The 16,787-nt window shown below is 44.9% G+C and overlaps 1 protein-coding gene across 1 annotated transcript in view; it reads left to right on the top strand.

Moving 5' to 3' along the window:
• Positions 1-16,787, top strand: part of OTOP1 (otopetrin 1) — a 44,276-nt gene that overhangs the window by 16,487 nt on the left and 11,002 nt on the right. The window contains exons 3-5 of the mRNA XM_055086143.1: positions 1,616-1,674; positions 7,146-7,276; positions 10,686-11,611. Of these exons, the coding sequence (XP_054942118.1) occupies positions 1,616-1,674; positions 7,146-7,276; positions 10,686-11,611 (1,116 nt within the window). The remainder of the gene's footprint in view (positions 1-1,615; positions 1,675-7,145; positions 7,277-10,685; positions 11,612-16,787) is intronic.

The following is a 16,787-nucleotide window of genomic DNA, read 5'->3' as shown; positions in this document are numbered from 1 at the left end:
TCTGCGGCATGTGGGATCCTCCCGGACAGGGGCACGAACCCGTGTGCCCTGCATCGGCAGGTGGACTCTCGACCACTGCGCCACCAGGGAAGCCCCAACTTCCATCTTTTGACCATTGTGAATAATGCTGCTGTGAATATGGGTGTACAAATATCTTTTTGAGACCCTGCTTTCAGTTCTTTTGGATTTGTACCCAGAAGTGGGATTGCTGGGTTGTATGGTAATTAAAAAATATTTATTTAAAAAATATAGTATAACATTACTGAAAAAATTGAGAAAGAGACTAAAAATGTGTCTGTAAGCCCATTAACTGAAATATTTGTTGCTGTTTTTATGTGTTCCCTCCATTCTTTGTACACTCAAGTGTACATTCTTGGCAAAGTATTACATGTAAGGTGCAGAATTTACTGTTTTGAGTGTTTCACTTAAAAAATCATAAACATTTTTGTGTTGCTATGTAGTCTTTATCAAGCATCAGTTAAGTGGTCCTCTAACTTAGAATTCATAGAGAAAAGCTAATTTACTTCAGTGTTTCCCTATTGTTGGGTTGAATGTCCTCTTTACCAGGAGTCACTGCTCTCTGTTTTTTAAATTGTTAGATGTCTCGAGAATCATGCCTGAAAGTGTTTTCCAGAGCAGGATAGTAACTCTTAGGTGAAACGATGTGGAAGAGAGAGTATGTGTAAGTGTAATTTCTTGTGTGTTGTTTGATTTTTTTTTTATAGCACTTAATTGAAAATGAAGGCTAAATGAGACAGATTTATAAAGTGCCCAGCTGTGTTTGGCGTGTAATAGGTGCTCAACGTGTGTTTGTGTCTAAATAAGGCCCCAAATGCTTTTAGAACTCAGAAAGTGCCTGGGACAGAGGAGGTGCTCCTTCAATGTCCACAAATGAGTGAGTTGAGAGCAGAGATTTTACTGAAAAGGTACCTGCTCCGGGCACTGTTCTAAGTAGTTGACATGGATTATCCTATTTCACTGCTCACAACACCCTCCAAGGTAGGTTCCACTATCATACCCATTTCATAGATGGGAAAACAGACCTGCCCAAGGCCGAGGGAGCCAGGATTTGCACACGGGTCTGATACAGCCCCCATCCTGAGTTGCTTCTAGTGACTGTGTGGCCAGGGGCCTGGGCAGCGTATATAACAGAGTGAAATAGAAGACCAGCTTGAGTTAATTCTGTTCCTCATTTAAAGCACTCAGAATCTGGTTTCCGACCACTGACGTAGTAACAGTTCAGTGAATATTTCTCAAATGAAGCCTGATAAGGATGACATAAACATGTGAACAGGGGTTATGGTAGGCAGGCTGCCACTCCCCAAGCCCCACCCCACGGCAGACTCATCACTATTTCCTCCTAAACCTGGAGGCTTCCCTCTGATTCTCACGGCAGTGCCCCTGCAGCACTGTTCCCCCCAACACCCCCGGGAATGGCACTGCCACCTGAGATGAGGATAGTGACTTGCCATTTTTGGGCGGGGGAGGTCACTGCACTGACTTTCCCAAAATTTTTCACACCTTTCCCTTAGGTTTTATAGCTTCTCAAGGGTGCAGATACAGTGATGGCTTTCTCATTGATGTATCTTTCTTTTCTTCCTTTATTTCCGTTTAGGTGTACTTTCTTTGGGGGCACGCCAAGGATATCATCCAATCTTTCAAAACACTGGAAAGGTAAAAATCGTGGGTAATTGCTTATATGTTGAATCTAATGTTCATTTGGAACAAACAAAACTCATCACTGCCATCTTGATTGGGGTTTTTTTGGGGGGGGTGGTTTAAACTGACTTTATTATTCTGTAAATGTGAACCTTACAAAGCGCTTTACAATGCATGATCACATCCTTTTGTTTGTTTGTAACGGATTTCACCTCCTGAAATGGCTCTGAGCACACTGCAAGCCCTCGGTTTCCTGGTCGCTGGCGGACGTTGTGTCTTCTGAGTTATGATACGGTGTCAGCCGTGGCAAAAAAGCAACAGTCTGGACTCTGCCAACTAGCTTGCTTGGGTTTTAAATGAGACCGGGTCACCTCTCCATCCTGACAAGCAAAGCCTTCATTTGTGGCCTGGGAAGGGGACCCTCCGCTTTGGCCTCTCTGGGACAGCTCTGGAAGTAGGGTGTTGTGGGTTGGATTTCACTTCTGCTGTCTTAGAAACTTCCCCTTTATGAGCTTCAGTTTTTCTCATCTGTAAAATGGAGATAATAGCATAGCCAACCTCGGGGGACTGGATGAAATAATTGATGTAAAGCTTGTTCCTGGCATAGAACAAGGACTCAGTAAGTGTTGGCTCTGTTATTATCTCTGCCCACCTCTCTCTCGAGATGATTGTGAGGATCAAGGGAGAGAATCTATAGGATAAGAGGGTGAATTACCTAAATGCATGGTAATGATTATCATGTAAGAAAGCCTCTGTGCACACATACAGAGGAATCAAGGGATCACTATTTGGTTTCTAGAAAGATCCCTCATCATATAAACTGTCAGTGAGGAACAGAAAAGTCCCCCAGTACCTTTTGATATGAAAACTGCTATTTAAGAGAGTGACTTATGTAAGACCACTGGTTGGAACTATTTTAATAGACTATTGAATTAGAAATAACTTTCACCAACCTCATTTGCAAAAAGGATCAGCTTCGACAAGGAGTGAGGCATCTATTGAGCTCCTACTGTGTGTAGAGCCTGCTGCCAGGCACTGGTGGTGATATGCAGAGGTAATGGGCCGAGATATCCAGGCATCTGAGCATCATTCCAGGAATGTGCAGCCTGTGTTCTCCCCTGTGCAGCCCCAAGCAGTGGCCTTGGCAGTGATCTTTAACTCCCATCTTAACACAAGAAGCCATGCCTCCTGGCAGAAGGCGCCACTGCTCTGCCTGCAGGGGAGGAGAATGAACAAATGGGGTCCGATGGATAAGTCAGGGACAATGAAGTCCAGGCCCCAATGACCCAGCAAAGGCAGCTTTAATTGTCTCTTAGGGCAGGACAAAGACTTCCACATCCATCCTCACATTTAATCCAGGCTCTGCCAGGGTAACTATGGTAACTATTCTTCTCTGCATTAAATGGATGTGGCAGTTTAGGGGACTTACCTGGGTCTCCAGAGTGCAAGTGGCCAGCTGGGAATTTCCATCCAGTTTCTCCCATTTTGTGTGCTGGACCAGGTCACCTGGTCCTCCTTCCATCAGTGAGCCTGGGCTCCACTCGCAGCTTGAGGAGAGTACTCACTGATTTTGTTCTGGGGCATGGGTTTCACTTCATCTATTCCATAGACATTCTTTAAAAAATGTCACTTGTTTTTTTTTTCCTGATAAAACTTGTAAGGGTACAGTGGAATTAAAAATTATCATAATGCCACTGTTATGGACTGAATGTTTGTGTCCCCCCCAAATGCATATGTTGAAGCCCTAACCCCCAATGTGATGGTATTAGGTGGTGCCTTTGGGAAGTAGTTAGGTCATGAGGGTCATTAGGTCCCACTAATTCCCCATGATGGGATTAGTGTTCTTATAGAAGAGGAAGAGACACCAGATCTCCCTCCTCCTCGACCCCTGCACCGAGTGCACCCAGAGGAAAGGCCACGTGAAGACACAGTGACAGGCAGCCATCTGCAAGCCAAGAAGAGAGGCATCACCAGAGACCAACTCTGCTGGCACCTTGCTCTTGGACTTTGAGCCTCTAGAACTGTGAGAAATAAAAGTCTGTTGTTTTGTTATAGCAACCACAGCTAAGACAGCCGCTACCCAGAGGTCACTACTATTCACATTTTGGTCTGTTTTCTTCCAGTCTTTTTTCGGTGAATATATATATATATTTTTTTCTTTTTTCCTTTTTACAATTGTGGTCCCGGTGAGGCTCTCTTCCTGACTTTCAGGTGCTGCCTTCTTGCCATGTCCTCACATGGCCTTTTCTCTGGGCAGGGAGAGACTTCTCTGGTGTCTCTTCCTCTTCTTATAAGGACACAAGTCCTATTGGATCAGAGCCCCACCCTTATGACCTCATTTAACCTTAATTACCTCCTTATACCCCATCTCCAAGTACAGTCACATGGGGGGTTAGGGCTTCAACATATACATTTTGAGGGGCCACAATCCAGTCCATAACACCTCTTGTTGGACATTGAATTTTTCTGAAAGTTTTTGTTGTTATTATAAATAGTACTGTGATGAACATCTTTGGCTAAAAATATTTTTGAACATCTCTGATTCTTTTCTTTTTTAAAATTTATTTTATTGCAGTATAGTTGATTTACAGTGTTTTGTTAATTTCTGCTGTCTAGGAAAGTGATTCAGTTGTGTATATTTCTTTTCCATTACAATTTATTGCAGGATATTGAACATAGTTCCCTGTGCTATACAGTAGGACCTTGTTGTTTATCCTCTGGTTATTTTCTTGAGTTAAATTCCTAGAAGTAGGATTGTGGGGATAAAGGGTTAGATGTTTTCAACAAATGTATATTGGGTAGTTTGACCTACTGGGAACTCCTGGCTGAATGAAATGGGCTTTCCCATTCATAAAGCATTTTCTTTTACACGTGTTACTTATGAGAACCTCTCACAGTAGCCCTGTCAGGGACAGTAGGTATGATCATGATCCCACTTAGAGATGAGGAAACTGAGAAATGAAGTAAATGTCCAAGGTCAGGCAGCTTGCCTGTGCATAGCTGGGCGGGATCTGAATGCTGACTTTAAATCTACTGCTATTTCCATGGCATTGCAGTGGCTGCAGTGGCCAGCAGGGTTTGCTGGGTGAAATCCTTCTCTTTAATTAGTTGACATCACAGTATATTAGATATATTGGGATTAACAAAATATCATTAAAATTATTTTCACCTGTTCCTTTTTACTATTCTTTAAATGTGGCTACTAGAGCCAAGTTGGGGTTGTTCCCTCCAGATGCGGGGGGAGGGGGTGGCTGCTCAGTTAGCTACGGTCCCCAGCACTCCCTAATGTTATCCCAGGCCTGCTTTATTCATTGACATTTCTTGCCGTGCCCTGGAGTTTTCAAAACTTCCCTCTCTTGGACTTACCCTTTTTTCTGATCTTTCGAGCCAATATTCCACTATCCATGCTTTTAGTACATACAAGGACTTTTCTCCTGGTGTGAGAATTCCTCTTACTGGTTTGAGACTTTTTCTTTTCTCAAGAGTGAAGTTTTGAGGAGCAGCAGTTCTGAAAAAAGAGCTGGAAACATGAATTGAGATTAGAAAATGGCTCACAGAACCCTTCTTTATTGTGGTCTGGGGTTATCGGATCTAAGTATGAGAAAGGCAGCTTGGCATGAGGAAACAACGCCTGCCTTTAGTTTGTAGGACAATTTCCAGATCAAATCAACAGGAGCCTGCCAGCTCGCAGGGAGCGTTTGTGGCAGAACAGCCAGCAGCTGTGGGCGGCATTGGTATTACCTGCTCAGGTTCAGTGGCCCTGGGATTAGACAACGCCATTTGGACCAGGAAAGAGGAGAAGAAAGAGGAGCTGTGTGCATTATAAGTAAAAGAAAAGCCAGCCAGCCGGAGGCAAGCAGCATTGTCTGCGTTTGTCAAAGGCTCTATACAATGCCTCCCAGATGTCCCGGGGAAGGCTGGCCACAATCTATAGCAACTGGGCAAGCATGAGGGGCAAGCAGATGGGCAAACAGCTGACTCAGACACCCCCAGGCGGCTGTTTCCTTCTCCACTTGTGCCTGGACACTGGGAAGCTGCCAAAGGAAGCTGGAGTTCAAATGAGGAAAGACTTTGCTTGCAGTTGCTCGTGGGAACCCCAGGGGGTCATCTGGGGTTAAAACTCAGAGGAGAGGCAAGGTCAGGGTTGAGGACCCAACTGTACCATTCTTCCTGTAGGGAGATTATGGACAAGGGTGCTCTTGGTTACACGGGGAGGGGGCTCACATCCTCTGGGCCTCTGCTCTCCAACTGAGAAGTGATCAGTTACACACAGGTTTCAAGGAATTCCTCTCTCAAATCACCTGTATTTGCTGCACCTGCTCCATGCAAGGCCCATTGTTAAACACCCTGGAAGCTACCAAAGTGAATGCATCTTAAACTGGCAGCCATGGGGAATCTTTGGAGGTTTTGAAACAGACAGTGACTGCATTGGAACCATATTCCCCCAGGTCCCTCCTCTGTTCTCCAGAGTCCAGAGTCCACCCTCCATGTCATTTCTTTTCTTGTTCTTTAGGAGGCAGTGTGGTCAGAGGCAGGGACAGAACTCTGAGGTCAGACTAGAACAGCCTTGTCGTTTCCTAACTTTCAAACCCCAAATGCAGCTACATAGTCTATTTGTAAATAATATGGCCTAATTCCTGAACCTATCCAAGACTCCAGCAGCTCAACAGTATCGTCACAGAGCAGGATCTTTCTGTGTTTCCACTCTGCCACCCTCAGTGGGTGAGGGTTTCATCCCATGCTTGTTGCTTCATGGTCACAAGATAGCTGCCAAAACTCCAGCCTTCATGTCTGTATTGAAGGCTGGAAAAAAGGGGGAGAAGAAGAATAAGTAGGCTTTTCTCATTCTGATCTCTTCCATCAGGAAAGCAAAAGCTTTTCAGTAGTGCCCAGTAGACCTCATCTCACATCCTACTGGCCACAGTGGCCATGCCTAACTTCAAGGGAGGCCAGATAGTGAGCTTCTGGTTTGTTTTGGTGTCTTTAGAAGTAAGTGGTAAGACAAAGAGGGTGGATAATGATCATTGGGTTGGCAACCCAACAGTAAAGGCGTACCCAATTCTCCAGATTTCCAATATAGCCCTTTCATCTTTCCTTCATTGTTCTCTTCCCTTTTGGAAGAAAGCGTTTGGGGTATGGTGGGGTTGGTTGCCTGTTTTTAGTAAATTTCCATCCCTGTATCCCTGATTCCAAGACCCAGATTTTGTTTTGTTTTGTTTTGTCCCGTAGACGATGAGTTGAGTACTGGCAGGTTCAAGATTAAGGCAGAATGCCAAGGCTGTGGTTTTGGAAGGTCCCATGGAACTGCTTCTCCCAGCCAGACAGGGGACCCACCCAGAGCCTGAGCTGCCAGATGAAATCACAATCACTGCTCAGAAGGAAGCTTGTGTGTGTGCCTGTGTACATGTGTGCAATGTGTCCATCTCACCTCTCGGGGCTAGGAGCTTCCCAGGGCTGCTCAGAAAGTGAGTCCTTGTGTTTTTCAGGTTTGGGGTGATCCACTCAGTGTTCACCAACCTGCTTCTTTGGGCGAACAGCGTCCTGAATGAGTCAAAGCACCAACTTAACGAGCATAAGGAACGGCTCATCACCCTGGGCTTCGGGAACATAACAATAGGTGAGTGGTAAGGGTTGCCCAGCTGCCATCTTGGAACAGCTTGGAAACCTGCAGAGACCAGAATGTTCATAGATGGAGGTACGGGTTTCAAAGACCTGCAGGGTCCACCCAATTCAACATCAGCCAGACAATCCTCTGTTGTTGAAAATCTTTCAAAACCTCCTAAGTCTCTCATCCTGCTTCCATAAGTAGGGTGTGCTGAGCGTAATTAAAGGTTTCTTCAGTGACTCAGGGACTTGTCAGATGGAGGGGTCATCATTTTGATCACCATTTCTCATGGTCCAGTTTGGTATGAAAATGAACGTCTTTGTTTACAACCTTGGAAGATTGGTGGTTGTTTCTGTTTGTGTTTTTAATTAAACCTCTATTACCAGTTTTTTCTACTAAAAGTATAGCTTTAGAAAATCCATAGAAGTCTAATGGTATGTTGTGGTTAATTGGTTTTCGTTCATTTGAAGTTTTTATTTAACTCTACTTAGTTTATAATTTGGGGCCATCTTTATTCCCCCTTGTTCCTATTAGAGCGCCTGTCTCATGACTCTTCATTTTCTTCCAAAATTCTTTAGCATTTGTGCCCTGTTGCTTCTATATTAGAGCACTGGGGTTGAGAAGAATGTGGGGTATAGGAAGGTGCAATGTACAGGGGACTGATCTCTCAGGTTTGGGTCTTGTTCCCATCACCTTCTCGCTGTGTGACCTTTGGAAAACATTCAACCACTCTGAGCCTCCCTCTTCTCTTTTATGAAGTGAGGGGACTTGAACCATGTACTTTCCATGAGTCCTTCCAGCTTTAATGTAATGCACATCTGTCCTCTCTGTACAAACCCAGGTCAGTCCCAGAGAGCAACTTTAAATTTGTTTCCTTACCAGTGGGGTGGGGATGACAGAATCAGGGGGACACACTACATTTCTTCACCACTCCTAACCAGCAGCCCACTCTTCGGAAGGCCATTCTCTTTGGGCCCCGTTTCCTCATTGGTATCAATAACAGTACCAGCAGTGACAACAATAACAAAAAGTTTTGTTAAGCATTTTCTGAGTGGCTGGCACATTAAACTCTTGTCCCAACACTCTGAGGTAGGCAACAGTGACCTCATTATATGGATGAAGCCACTGAGCCAGAGAGGTTAAGTGACTAACCCAAGATCACACAGCAGATGGATGACTGAGCCGGGATTTGAATTCCAGCAATCTGGCTCCAGAGACCTTGGTGAAGATGGGATTAGATTAATTTATAAAAAAGGACTCTGTCAGCTGTAACATTCTGTTAATCTGAACCTTTGCTCCTGAGTATTTCCCTTGTCTTTGGCATTGTATTGTATTGTGTTACAAGTGTTGGGGAAACTCCTTATGAGATGAAAATTGCCGTGTTCTGCAAAAGTGAGGGTAATTAATGCTACTACCAAGCTTTTTTGTCAGATTTTATAAGTAGTATCATATAAATTAAAACATATCATAAATTAAAACAATGACAAAGCGTAAAGAAAAAATCCACAATAGCACCTACCCAGAAGTGCACTTAAATGCTGTTAACATCTGGTTATTTGGTCTTGTGCTATTTATTTATTTATAGTTGAAATCATACTGTACATATTCAATCAGTTTTTTCTACAACATACAATAAGAAATAGATTTTACATTGCAACCCAAATGAACACGTACCTGTGTGTGTGTACACATGAAATAATAATCTTACTATATCAGAGACGCTCAAATTTCTATTGTATTTGATTCCATTCATTCAATCCTGTTTTATTCCATTGCAATTCCATTAAAAAAATATTGGTTACTACCCTCTAAATTGATTTCACAACTGAGTTCTGGGTTGTGGTATGCATTTAAAAATACTGGATAGGGCTTCCCTGGTGGCACAGTGGTTGAGAGTCCGCCTGCCGATGCAGGGTACACGGGTTCATGCCCCGGTCCGGGAAGATCCCACATGCCGCGGAGTGGCTGGGCCCGTGAGCCATGGCCGCTGAGCCTGCACGTCCGGAGCCTGTGCTCTGCAACGGGAGAGGCCACAACAGTGAGAGGCCCGCGTACCGCAAAAAAAACCCCAAAAAAACAAACAAAAAAACAGACAAAAACTGGATATACAATTTGTTCTTACTTTTTTCCCAGTGTTATTGTAACAATTATTTTCTTGTATCATTAAAACACAATTATAATTTTTAATAACTGCCTACTATTCTATTGTAAGGATGTACCAAAATTCATTTAACACTTTCTAAATTGTTACACATTGAGGTGTTTCTCTTTCTTTCTCAAAAACACACAACAAAATTTTACCTAATGCTTTGACTATATTTTTGACTTGTCCCTTAGAATAGATTGGAATTATAGGCCAGAGACTTTATTTCATCTTTAAGGCTTTTGTTATATATTTCCTTATTTACTTACAGCTTTTCCCCTCCTTGTTATGAAATGGTCCTTTATACCATTGCCAAGTGTCTTTCAGAAGGTGGGGCCTGTCTCGTGCCACACTTGCTGGCTTCGGATATTCTCAAGAGGAAAATTTTTGCTGATAGGGGCATTTTCCCTCACAAAGTTGTTTTTAAAAAGTAATTTAAAAATCACACAGGTCAATCATATTCATATATAAAGTTTAGAAAATACAGCGAAGGAAAATCTAAAGGACAACTTACATAAGGTTGTATGTCAATTATATCTCAATAGAAGTTTCTTTTACTGAAAAAAAAAAATCACCTGCCATTTTTCCGCCCAGAGATAACCATTGTTAACATTTTAGTTTATGTCCTTCCAGTTTTTTTCTATGTCTGTGTATCTCCCTATCTCTCTCTCTCTGTATATATATATCACCAAGATATCTATAATTTATAAAAACGGAGCTATACTCTAGCCTCTTTGGCAAGCTGCTTTTGTTCAACAGTGTCTTCTGAACGTCTTTATATGTTGATAAGTAAATTTCTAAAATACCATTTTCAATGGCTGGACAGTATTCTGATGTATGGATAAGATCTAATTCGTGTAATTAGTACTCTATGGGGAGTATTCATGGCTGTCAATGTAGCCATGATATGAAACATGACAAAAAGCCATGAAATAGGGCTTCCCTGGTGGCGCAGTGGTTGCACGTCCGCCTGCCGATGCAGGGGAACCGGGTTCGCGCCCCGGTCCGGGAGGATCCCGCATGCCGCGGAGCGGCTGGGCCCGTGAGCCACCCCTGAGCCTGCGCGCCCGGAGCCCGGGCCCCGAAACGGGAGAGGCCACAACAGAGGGAGGCCCGCATACCACCAAAAAAAAAAAAAAAAAAAAAGCCATGAAATAAAGCTTTTAATTCAATGGCAAACCCAAGCATGAATCCACAGTGAGAATATTTTTTGTGTGGTTTTCTGCTTCGCCACTGAATGTGCTAATTGTCCTCCCCTGTGGTCTGTCTCCCCCCTAGTTTTAGATGACCACACGCCTCCGTGTAACTGCACACCCCCAACCCTCTGCTCTGCCATCTCCCACGGGATCTACTACCTCTACCCTTTCAACATAGAATATCAGATACTGGCCTCCACGATGCTCTACGTCCTGTGGAAAAACATCGGGCGCAAAGTTGACAGTCACCAGCATCAGAAGATGCAGTTCAGGTCTCACGGGGTCACGCTGGGCTCGGTACTGGGCCTGGCCGCACTGGCTGCCACCATTGGGGTTGTGGTGGTGTATCTGATTTGGATCGGGCGTTCCAAACCCAGGAGCGAGTCAGCGCTGCTCATGTTCTACCTGTATGCCATCATCTTGCTCATACTCATGGGGGCGGCAGGGCTGGCTGGGATCCGGATTCATAGGCTAGATGAGCAATCACTAGATGAGTCCAAAAATCCGGCCCGCAAACTGGACGCGGACCTGTTGGTGGGCACTGCCTCCGGCTCCTGGCTCATCTCCTGGGGCTCCATCCTGGCCATCCTCTGTGCCGAGTCCCGCCCCCCGTACACCTGGTACAACCTGCCCTACTCCATCCTGGTGGTTGTTGAGAAATACATCCAGAACCTCTTCATCATTGAGTCCATTCACCGAGAGCCGGAGAAGCTCTCCAAGGACATCAGAACCCTGCAGGTGGTCACAGTCTGCAATGGCAATGCCACATCTCTCCCTTCTTCTTGCTTCGAGAGCAGACCTGCAGCCGGGGACGTGGCTCCCCAAGGCAGCGAGATGCCACATGCGGCCAATGGAAATATGTGTCTGGGAGAAGTTGGTAGCAAAGAGGAACAGAAGAGCTGGGAAGGGGCCCTGGGCCCAGCCTGCCACCCCCGTTTCCTGCAGGGCAATGCCCAGAGAAGAGTCTTAAGGAATATTGCAGCCTTTTTGTTCCTCTGCAATATTTCGGTAATCTGCAAGTTATTTCTTTATTTAAAAATATTGATTAATCTGTTTTCTTTGCTGATTTCAAATAAGGAATGAAGGCAGCTTTTAATCAAAATAATTTAAACGTAAGGTTAAAATATTAGACTGGAACATAGGCTTATATTCTACAAATCCGCTTACTGAGTATCTGTATGCCATGGACTGGGGTGGGAACTAAGAATTAAAGGTGAGAAGATGTAATCTCTTTCCTCAAAAAGGTCACAGTATTAGTGGGAGAGGGAGACAAGGAAAAAAATATAATACAGTGAATATGGCAAATGCTGGGACAGGGCCATCTGCAAGGTGGAATGGGAGCATGGATTCAAACAGGGACTTCAATAAGTAGGGGATGCTTGAGGTGAGACAGAGACTCAGTTAGGAGTGCTTTTGGCTGTAAATAGCAGAAAGCTTGATCAGCAGTATCTTCAGTCTTAAAGACAAGAATTCTGGAAGTTGGCTGTTCAGGGTTGGCCTGGCAGCTGAAGCCCATCATCAAGGATCCAGGCACTGTTCACCTTTCTACTGAATGTGGTTGGTACATGGTCATAGGATGGCTGCAGCAGCACCAGGCATCACGTCTGGGTTCAGGACAGGAAGACAGAGGGAAGGATTGGTGCCAGGCAGTGTCTGCAATTGATGTGACTACCCCTAACTGCAAGGGAGGAGGGGGAAGTGGATGGTTTGCTTTCTAGCCCCTATAATGGATGGTAACAAGGTAGAAAAAGATGTATAATCAGCCACTCAATATTGTCTGCCTCAGCCTCAAGGAACAGTTGGAAGTTTACCAACTGTGATCAAGGCAAGAAAAAGAAAGCCTTGGGGCAGAGGGCACATGATGTGCAAAGACACAGAGGCAAAGGACACCATGGCCTATTTGAGTAGCACCAGCAGCTTGTCATGAATTCCATACACGTGAAGCAGGGCGGGAAACAGGATGGAGGGTCTGGTTAGACGGGTCTGGCTTGAGCAGAGCTTCATAAGCCTGGCTGAGTCTGGTCTTCACGCTGAGGGCAGTAGAGGACCCTCTCAGATTTGTGTTTTAGAATGATTTTCTAGCAGCAACGTGCAGGAAGGATGGAGGGAGGTAAGATCAAAGTCAGGGAAACCGGAACAGAAGCCCCACACGGCTGCCCAGATAGGAAATGGGGGGAACTTGAACCAGGGCAGTGCTGGTGGGGATGGGGAGAAGGAAAAGGAATACAAAGCATTGTGTGTCGTTGGGATTTGTTCTAGAGGTACATAGAAAGGTGACAGGTCTGGGTAAAAAGGAGGGAGAAGCAGCGTTTGGTGCACACAGTCATCTGCAGTGACTGTGGCTGGTGGAACGGTGACGACGCCCCAGCCCCCGGGGCCCGCCCATCATCACAGCCAACTCTCTGCTACCAGCCTCCGTATCATCAGGGCTGCTCTGTTTCCCCAGAAGCTTACTGGCTTTTTAGCTTCCTCTCCCTAATATCAGTTGGTGCATGCCCAGGGACTGCAACTTTGGATATTACCCTAAGGCCACAAAACTGGGACGGTCCATCTGAAGCTGAAAGGGCCATGTGTCTGCCAAGCAAATCTGATTCTTGCTTTGGGTCACCTGGACCTTGGTCCCCCCTCCAGGTCAGCAGACAGATATGGGGAGTTCTGAAGGGAGGAGGGGTCCCAGAAGAGTGTGGCTCCAGGTGCGCCCTCTTCTTTCGTCTTATAGACATTTATGGGGCACCTGCTCTGTGTCAGGAACTATGTGGGTGCAGCAGTGAACAGAGGACTTAAAACAGGAAAACAAGAGAGAGAGATATTAATAACTGCAATGGGGCTGCATTTTATGTAAGGCTTACATTCCAGAGAGGGGTGTATCAGCTTAGATTCTTATAAAGTCAGAGTTGGTTCTAGAAAGCCCCTAAAGCGTATTGTTTTTTTTTAATGCACCCCAAGGTATGAAGATCTCTCTTTTCAGTGAGTTCAGAAAGACCACTTTCCCTGTGTTGGTCTTTTGCTTGATCACCAGATGGTACACTTGGCTTGCTTTTTTGGACCAGCTTGACTGAGAATAACACTGCTATACTAGAATCGAGTGGCAACTGATGGTCTCTTGGGACCCGAAGGCCAGGTCCAGGGCTCTGGACCAGGAGAAGGACACATTTTATCTCTTCATCTCTGTGCTCTGCCCCTGATGGCCCCAGGCACTGCCTCCGTTCCCTGGGGAGTGAGCCAGAGGACGGAAATCGTTGCAGGCTGATGTCTTAGGATGACCTGAGGCAACTCCACGGGCAGCACTTTGAAACCCTGCGCTTCATCCCGCGTTGTGCTAAAGGCACGTGGCAGAGGCAGAGGCTGGAGGTGCCGGTGTGCACGACCACGTGGGGCAATTGGCAGCCGTGGGGCGGACAGTAAAGGGTGGTGGGTGTGACGACGGAAGACTTTGGGTGCTGTGGGAACACTGGGGTTCAGGGGAGTGGGGCAGTCTGGGCGGAGCAGCAGGTACGGGGAAGGCACGGATGCAGAGCAAGGCAGGGCTTGCTGGATGCGCTCAAGAACTGGAAGGAAACCCACGTGGCTAGAACTTGGAGAGCAAGAAGATAGAGGCGTGGCCTGGGAAGCCATGGCCGCAAGCCAGGACTTAATCCTAAATGCAGCAGAAAACCATCTAAGGGTTTTATGCTCTGAGTGACAAGATCTGATTCGTGTTTTTATTCTTTTAAATTAAATTAAATTTTAATGGTGGTAAGGAACACATAACCTAAAATTTACCATTTTAACCATTTTCCCATGTACGATTCTGTAGCATTTAGTGCATTCACATGATTGTGCTACCATCACCGCCACCCACCTCTAAAACTTTTTCACTTTGCAAAACTGAAATTTTCTACTCATGAAACGACTCTCCATTCCCTCCACCCCCATCCCCTGGCAACCACCGTTCTACTCTCTTTCTCTATGTGTTTGACTCTGGGTATCTCATATAAGTGGAATCATACGGGATTTATCTCACGTGGTGCAAGGACCTTCAGGTTCATCCATGTTGTAGCCTGTGGAGGGAGAGGGATGCCAAGAGCGGCTCCCAGGTTCTGCCTTGAGTTCCTGGTACATGGTGATGCTACTTATGGAGATTGGCGTCTCTGGAGGGGGAGCAGGCTTGGGAGGGGCTCAGGTGGAAGGAAGCACGTGAGTTTAGTACTGGACACATTCAGTGGTCAGGTCTCTTGGACATCCAAGTGGACATAACCAACAGGCAGATATTTTGGTTTTCTATTGCTGTGTAACCAGTGACCCCAAATGCATGACAAAAACAACCATTTTATTATGTCTCAGGACCTTGTGGGTTAGGAATTCTGGCGGGGCATGGCTGGAAAATTCTATTCCTAATGAAACTGACTGAAGCTACTGGATGGGCTGCTTGGGTTGGAAAGTCCACGATCTGGTGCCTTGGGTTGGGGAGGCTGAAAGGCTGGACTCAGCGGGGACTCTGGCTGCAGCATATTCGTGGGGACTCTACAGCACGGCGGTTTCAGGGGAGGTGGACTTCTTAGGTGATGTATCAGGACCCAGAGCCAGGCTTCCAAAGGATTGGAAGTGCCAGTCTCTTAAGGTCTGGGTGTGGACATTGCACGGCACCATTTCTGCCATATTCCATGGGTCCAGCAGTGATAGCGTCCACCCAGATTCAAGGGAAGGGAGCATAGGTCGCCTTTCAAGGGGATGAGTAGCAAGAATTATAGCCAACTTCACAGCAGATGGAAAGATCTGGATTTCAGGAAAGAGGTCCATAAACTCTTCTTCTTTTATTCTCATTTTCTTTTTTTTCTTTTTAACATGTTTAATGGAGTATAATTTGCTTTACAATGTTGTGTTAGTTTCTGCTCAAGAATTATAGCCAACTTCACAGCAGATGGAAAGATCTGGATTTCAGGAAAGAGGTCCATAAACTCTTCTTCTTTTATTCTCATTTTCTTTTTTTTCTTTTTAACATGTTTAATGGAGTATAATTTGCTTTACAATGTTGTGTTAGTTTCTGCTGTATAACAAAGTGAATCAGCTATACATATACATATATCCCCATATCCCCTCTCTCTTGCATCTCCCTCCCACCCTCCCTATCCCACCCCTCTAGGTGGTCACAAAGCACCAAGCTGATCTCCCTGTGCTATGCAGCTACTTCCCACTAGCTGCCTATTTTACATTTGGTAGTGTATATATGCCAATGCTACTCTTTCACTTCATCCCAGCTTACCCTTTCCCCTTCCCGTGTCCTCAAGTCCATTCTCTATGTCTGTGTCTTTATTCCTGTCCTGCCCCTAGGTTCATCAGAGCCATTTTTTTTTTAGATTCCATATATATGTGTTACCATATGGTATTTATTTTTCTCCTTCTGACTTACTTCACTCTGTATGATGGACTCTAGGTCCATCCACCTCACTACAAATATCTCAATTTCATTTCCTTTTAGGCTGAGTAATATTCCATTGTATACATGTGCCACATCTTCTTTGTCCATTCATCTGTCAGTGGACACTTAGTTTGCTTCCATGTCCTGGCTATTGTAAATAGAGCTGCAGTGAACATTGTGGTACATGACTCTTTTTGAATTATGGTTTTCTCAGTAGTGGGATTGCTGGGTCATATGGTAGTTCTATTTTTAGTTTTTTAAGGAACCTCCATACTGTTATCCATAGTGGCTGTATCAACATTCCCACCAACAGTGCAAGAGGGTTCTGTTTTCTCTACACCCTCTCCAGCATTTATTGTTTGTAGATTTTTTGATGATGGCCATTCTGACTGGTGTGAGGTGATACCTCACTGTGGTTTTGATTTGCATTTCTCTAATGATTAGTGATGTTGAGCAGCCTTTCATGTGTTTGTTGGCAATCTGTATATCTTCTTCGGAGAAAGGTCTGTTTAGGTGTTCTGCCCATTTTTGGATTGGGTTGTTTGTTTTTTTGATATTGAGCTGCATGAGCTGCTTGTATATTTTGGAGATTAATCCTTTGTCAGTTGCTTTATTTGCAAATATTTTCTCCCATTCTGAGGGTTGTCTTTTTGTCTTGTTTATGGTTTCCTTTGCTGTGCAAAAGCTTTTAAAGCTTTTAAGTTTCATTAGGTCCCATTTGTTTATTTTTGTCTTTATTTCCATTTCTCTAGGAGGTGGGTCAGAAAGAATCTTGCTGTGATTTAT

The sequence above is a fragment of the Physeter macrocephalus genome, chromosome 7 (genome assembly GCF_002837175.3).
Source record: "Physeter macrocephalus isolate SW-GA chromosome 7, ASM283717v5, whole genome shotgun sequence".
Lineage (NCBI taxonomy): Eukaryota > Metazoa > Chordata > Mammalia > Artiodactyla > Physeteridae > Physeter > Physeter macrocephalus.
Note: the sequence above shows the minus strand (reverse complement) of the source record. Positions and strands in the feature narration are given on the sequence as shown.